General features: G+C 56.1%; 1 protein-coding gene across 1 annotated transcript; it reads left to right on the top strand.

Moving 5' to 3' along the window:
- Nucleotides 1–554: 554 nt before the first annotated feature.
- On the top strand, nucleotides 555–5,430 carry JCM15063_003012 (uncharacterized protein; the record flags this gene model as incomplete). Its single annotated transcript, XM_076681648.1, has 11 exons — nucleotides 555–698; nucleotides 1,012–1,614; nucleotides 1,685–2,338; nucleotides 2,410–3,727; nucleotides 3,795–4,285; nucleotides 4,359–4,649; nucleotides 4,719–4,794; nucleotides 4,857–4,931; nucleotides 4,995–5,116; nucleotides 5,181–5,247; nucleotides 5,315–5,430. The coding sequence occupies 11 exons, from the start codon at nucleotides 555–557 to the stop codon at nucleotides 5,428–5,430; spliced, it is 3,957 nt and encodes a 1,318-aa protein (XP_076531223.1).
- Nucleotides 5,431–6,000: the final 570 nt, after the last annotated feature.

Genomic DNA, 6,000 nt, shown 5'->3' with positions numbered 1-6,000 from the left:
TACAATTCTCTTTCCCTTGGCTCTCGCCTGCATTCAGGCTCTGATCGACACTGCATGGTCATCCTTGACACGATTCCGATCGTCGAGAGCGGTATGCCGTGCTCCTCCTCGTGGCGCGAATTCACCGCCATGGATCCAGCTGCTTTGTTGCGTTTAGGTTTTCGCGGTCGAACGTAAGGGGACACCATACATCACGTAGTCTGCGCAACAAGGCAACATAGCAGCAGGCGCAGTCGTGGGTGGAGAGTTGAAGGAATGACTTCCGTGTGCCAACAGTCGTCGCGCGAGAGGAGTGCGAGACGAAAGGTCCGGCGCGAGGCCTTTCTGCCACTCCAAGTCACACGATCCAGCAGTTCCACCTGCCGACTGTGCAGCTTGCGGTAGGCCTCAACGGACTACCCAATCGGACGCCTCGCTCGATCCACCCGACGCGTGTTTTTTGCGAAAGCGTGTCGACCACCCCCCCTGCTCTGCCAGCCTCTTTCGCTCCCTCCCCCGGCTCAGCTGCGCAGCGTTCGCGTATCTCCTCTCTGCCAATCAGAGGCACGCCCAGGATGGTGTTCGCCACGTCGCCCTCGTCGTTCTCGTCGCTGCGGTTCCCGCTCGTTCGACTCGCCAAAGTTGGCACTTCGTTCCCGATCGAGGTGATAGTCACCGTGTTCTGTGCCGCCACGCTCGTCTATTTCCAGCTCATCAAAGTAAGTCACGCTGTCGCGTTAACCGGATCATGCCGGATCGAGTGCAGGCCGGAATAAAGCAGTATTCAGAGGGAAGGCGTCACGTCGACACCGGACGCTTCTTACGCAGAACACGTGGCTCGAGTGGCTCGTTCAAGCAACGTGGTCTCCTCCGATGTCCAGATAAGACCAGTTCTAGCGAAAGGGTGATGGATCGTCTGCACAAAGGGATCGAGCTGGCAATTGTAGAGATTCGCAGCGGTCACACCTGCACATCAGAGCTACGAAATATGGCACGTAGACCGGAGGCTGATGCAAAGTGCACTGCCCGCAGGTCGTTCGCAATTCGGATTTCCTGCTCTACGACGATGATGTTCTCCCGGTCGCCAACACAACGAATCGGCACCCGTCGCTCCTGTTCGCTCCGTCCACCGGTCTCTGGTCCTCTGTTTCGCCTTCTGATCCGGCCCCAGCCGATTCCGTTGAGCTCTGGCTTCGTCAAGTTATCGTCGAGATCCCGACGAACCTCGCTTCGACCCGCAAGACGCAAGTCAAGGAACTTCTCGATGCCGATGTCGCAGTCGCCATGAGCGATGTGCAAGATTGCTACCGGATTGATGGAGAATGCTGGACCGCCCAAACCCAGCCTACCCTTAATTTGACTGTCAAGTCGTTCGCGTTCAGCTCGCTTGTAGGCCCAAATCAGTTTCTCAACAACTTCGCCGATATCCCTGTCGAGACGGAAACGGTCGCACTCGAGAAGGTTCGCAGGACGCAGGGCCGAAAGCGCTACACGAGCTTCTTCAATCGCGGACAGGATGATTTTGTCGTAGAGGAGGCCGAGTTCAATATGGACCGCAAACGCGAGATGGAGAGTGTACAGTGGATGTTGTTCGCCGCGAAGGCTTTCGTTCTACGTTTCTGGGGCCTTGCTAAGGTACGTTCTGGATGTCGAATTTGCCTGATCGAAGTATAAGCTCATTGTCTTTCTGCATCGTGAAAAACAGAAAGCCGATTCGGCAGACATCTTCGTCATGCTCATCGCCTACGTGCTTATGCATTCCACCTTCGTCTCGCTATATCTCAACATGCGTCGGCTTTCGCTTTCCCTGCGACCCCATTCAGCCTCCCTGGGATTCTGGCTTGCGACTTTGGCCCTCGCCTCCTCCTGTCTCGCATTCATGTGCAGTCTCCTTACTGCCTGGTACTTGGAGATCAGCGTCAACCCCGTCCTTCTCGGCGAAGCGCTTCCCTTTTTGGTCATTACGGTCGGTTTCGAAAAGCCGTTCCTTCTTACCCGCGCTGTCTTCTCCAACCCGGCGATCGGACCTGGAGGTGCGTACGCAGGTGCCTCGAGCCGCGGATCTATGACTCCCGTCTCTGGAGCCGCGAATGGAAACGCCAACGCCGTCCACTCTTCGATGTTTGGACTTCGCTTCGCGCCGCCTATCCCGAGTCGAGACATCGTCCTCGGCGCTGTCAGCAAGACGGGCGTTTCGATCGTCCGAGACTACGCCGTCGAAGTCGCGGTCCTCGTCATTGGCGCCATGAGCGGTGTCGCCGGTCTACGCGAGTTCTGTCAACTTGCCGCAGTCATTCTCGTCTTCGATGGACTCTTCCTGATGGGTTTCTTCGTCTCTGTCCTCACCATCATGGTCGAAGTGAGTACACTTACGGTCTTTAATTCTGCCTCTGAATACCCGGTTCCTAAGCCGCTCTTGTTGCTTCCTAGATTCACCGCATCAAAGTTGTCCGCCACTTCCGTCGCACGGACTCGTCCGCCGACCTGTCGCGCCTCCTCGATGACCCTAACCAATTCAGGGACGCTGATGCTCAAGATTCGGAGAACGGCGACGACGCTGCTTCGGCAACGGATGCCGATTCGTTTGGCGCGAAAGTTATCCGGGTCCTCACGGGACGCGGTTGGTCAGGCAACCCGATGGCCAAGCTCAAGGTCCTTCTTATCGCCGCCTTCCTCGTCTTGCACTCGCTCAACCTTGTCACGACGCTTACGACTCAAACTGCACTTGGTCGTCACATGGATCACTCGCCATCGAACTACCACATCCCGCAAATCGATACGACCAACCCCGTCTTGAGCTCGACGTTGTTGCAATTGGTGACTGCCCACGAGCCTGGAACCGAGCTTCTACTACACGTCGTCCCGGCTCTTCATTTCCACGCAATCGATCGAACTGTCACGCAACCTGCTTCGCACGCGAGTGCTGGTCTTCCTCACCTCTCCTCCGCATCCGACTCTCTTGCCCATCTCGACCAGTTCATGAGCCGATGGTCGCGGCTCGTTGGAGATCCCATCATCTCGAAATGGATTGTGGTCGCCCTCGCCATTTCTCTCTTCCTTAATGGTTATCTGCTCAAAGGCATCGCGTCAGGTACCGACAGTTTTAGCCACGGTTCTGCTGCCGAAGTGGCAGCTCGAGTCCTCCTCGCTTCGACCGGCAGCGCTGCAGATAATGACGACGACGACGCGGCTAAAGCTCGCCTGCGACGGTCGTTCAGTCTTCTCCGCGAGGAACTCCAGAACGAATGGACGCAAAAGGACGCTGCTGTCATGCAGAAGGAATACGCACGAGGTGAACGCCGAGCCGAAGCCGAGTCTACGAAGGAGGTACCGTCAATTGTCAAAGTCAGCGCCGTCAAAGCCCGCCGCGACAGCGATTCCTCGGACGAAACTTCCCCTCCCGGTTCTCCTATCCTCATTCGTACTCGCCAGCGCAAGCTCGCCGCTGCTCCTCTCGAGAACAAAAAGACCGAGAAGCCGTCTGCCAACGAGACACTGGCTCCGTCAGAAACTACCGAAATCAAACTCTCGCCCTCGACCGTCGCTCTTGTCCCTCTCAATGGAATCCCCGAGACGCCCCGCGACCTCGAATCGTGTGTCAAGATCTTCGATGGCGGCGCCGGTGCTATCTTGCTCAACGACGAGGAGATCATCCTCATGGTCCAGAAGGGCAAGATGGCCGCGTATGCTCTGGAAAAGCTTCTTAAGGATCACGAACGTGCTGTCGCAATTCGTCGCGCACTCATCTGTAAGCAGCCGGCAACTTGTATGGAGTGTTCAACACGTGCGCCACGCTGATCTTCTCTCGTCCCCAGCCCGCGCTTCCGCTCGTAACACGCTCGAGGCGTCTGAGCTGCCGTATCTGCACTACGACTACTCTCGAGTGATGGGACAATGCTGCGAGAATGTCGTTGGATACATGCCCATCCCGGTCGGTATCGCTGGTCCTCTTCGAATTGATGGCGTCGTCCTGCCGATTCCGATGGCTACTACTGAGGGCGCCCTTGTCGCATCGACCTCTCGTGGCTGCAAGGCTCTCAACGTCAGCGGTGGTGTCACTACTGTCATCACTCAAGACGCCATGACCCGTGGACCTGCTCTCGGTTTCCCCTCGGTCGTGCAATGTGCCGCCGCCAAGCGCTGGATCGACTCGGTTGAGGGTTCGGACATTCTCAAAGCCGCCTTCAATTCGACCTCTCGGTTCGCCCGCCTCAAGTCGCTCAAGTGTGCCATGGCGGGCCGCACGCTCTTCGTTCGTTTCGCGACTCAGACTGGAGACGCAATGGGCATGAACATGATCTCCAAGGTGAATACTCATCTTGGCCTCATCGGGCGCGTTGTGAGGTATTCGTTCAGAGCTGACCCGGAGATTGCGACAGGGAACGGAACGAGCCCTGGATGTCATGATGACTGAGCATTTCCCCGAGATGTCGATCGTTTCGCTCTCGGGTAACTATTGCACGGACAAGAAACCTGCTGCGATCAACTGGATTGAAGGCCGAGGCAAGAGCGTCGTCGCCGAGGGAATCGTACCGGGAGAGTCTGTCAAGTCGATCTTGAAGACCACCGTCGCAGACCTCGTCAAGCTCAACGTCACGAAGAACTTGATCGGATCGTCCATGGCTGGATCAATCGGAGGTAACAACGCGCACGCGTCGAACATCCTGACTGTTAGTCCCAGATTCTCTTTCGTATCTCCTTGTCGCACAGCATGGGCTCACGCCGAATTCGCGATCTAGGCCATCTATCTCGCCACTGGACAAGACCCTGCGCAGAACGTTGAATCGAGCAACTGTATTACCTTGATGGAAGCGAGTAAGTCTCCTTCTTGCCGTTCGTGCACAGGCCAGACCGAAGCTGATGCGCCCTCGTGTTAGTCAACGACGGAAAAGACCTTCTCATTACCTGCTCGATGCCCTCGATCGAGGTCGGCACTGTTGGAGGCGGAACCAGTACGCTGTTCTGCAAGCCATCCGATCCGAAGAATCTACTGACATGCACTGGTTGCTTCGTAGTCTTGTTGCCTCAGGCTGCCATGCTCGACATGCTCGGCGTCAAGGGTCCTCACCCGACGTCGCCCGGGCACAACGCGCAGCAGCTTGCGAGGATCATTTGTGCCTCGGTCATGGCAGGAGAAGTAAGTCTCCGAATCGCTCGATCTCGCTCCGCGCTGTATTGACTGGTCTCCTACATTCCTTCAGCTGTCTTTGATGAGTGCTCTCGCAGCCGGATCGCTTGTCCAGAGCCACTTGGCTCACAACCGCTCGGGTAAGCTTGCCAATATTTCATAAAGATTTCGCGGCCTTATCTTACAAACTCTTCATTGCAATCGCAGCGCCTGCCACTCCCGCCCTGCCAACCCCCTCGGCCTCTCGACCGACAACACCGGGTGCCCCCGCTGGCAGGATTTCGGCTCTGACCCCGGCTGCTGGACCAGCTGCACGCGATTAGAGCGTATGCGATGTCGCTCACTAAACTTCTCCTCTCAACGGTTTCTTCGGTCGCACTTCGTTCAGCAGTACCTGGTCGGATCGCTGTGTGGTATCCTTAGTTGTTTTCGTCAGTCAAAAAAGAAACAGCGCTTGTTCCGCGCAACACCTCTGTTCTATCGCCGCAGGTCTTCCCTTCTTGTCTAGTATGTATTTCTACCTCTATAATAACCTCCCCTGCTCCTCGTCCTCCTCTATCCTCCTCTCGCATACGACCTTTCTTTGCAAAGTCCTCCATTGCAGCCAGCCGCGTAATCTATTTTCATATTGCAGCAATGCTCTCGTATCAGCTGCCGCGTATCACAAGAATGGCAGACGTTCATTATCCTGGAATCCTCCGAGTCGCGTTTGGAGTATTTCGATCTACAGTCCAGCTCGCCTGGCTATGGCTGGCCAAGGATAGCTTCTGAAAGGCATTCTTGTCACTCTCGCATCGAAAGCCGGCGTCGGATTAGGTTTGACGTTCGGCTCAATTGCTATCATTATTATAAGACCTTAACTGCATGCAAGGGTCAAGCGAGAGAAAATCCTG

Source organism: Sporobolomyces koalae, assembly GCF_050403365.1.
Source record: "Sporobolomyces koalae JCM15063 DNA, S_koalae_JCM15063T_v1_ctg96, whole genome shotgun sequence".
NCBI classification, from domain to species: Eukaryota; Fungi; Basidiomycota; class Microbotryomycetes; order Sporidiobolales; family Sporidiobolaceae; genus Sporobolomyces; species Sporobolomyces koalae.
The sequence above is the reverse complement of the archived record's forward strand: the minus strand, read 5'-3'. Positions and strand labels throughout refer to the sequence as shown.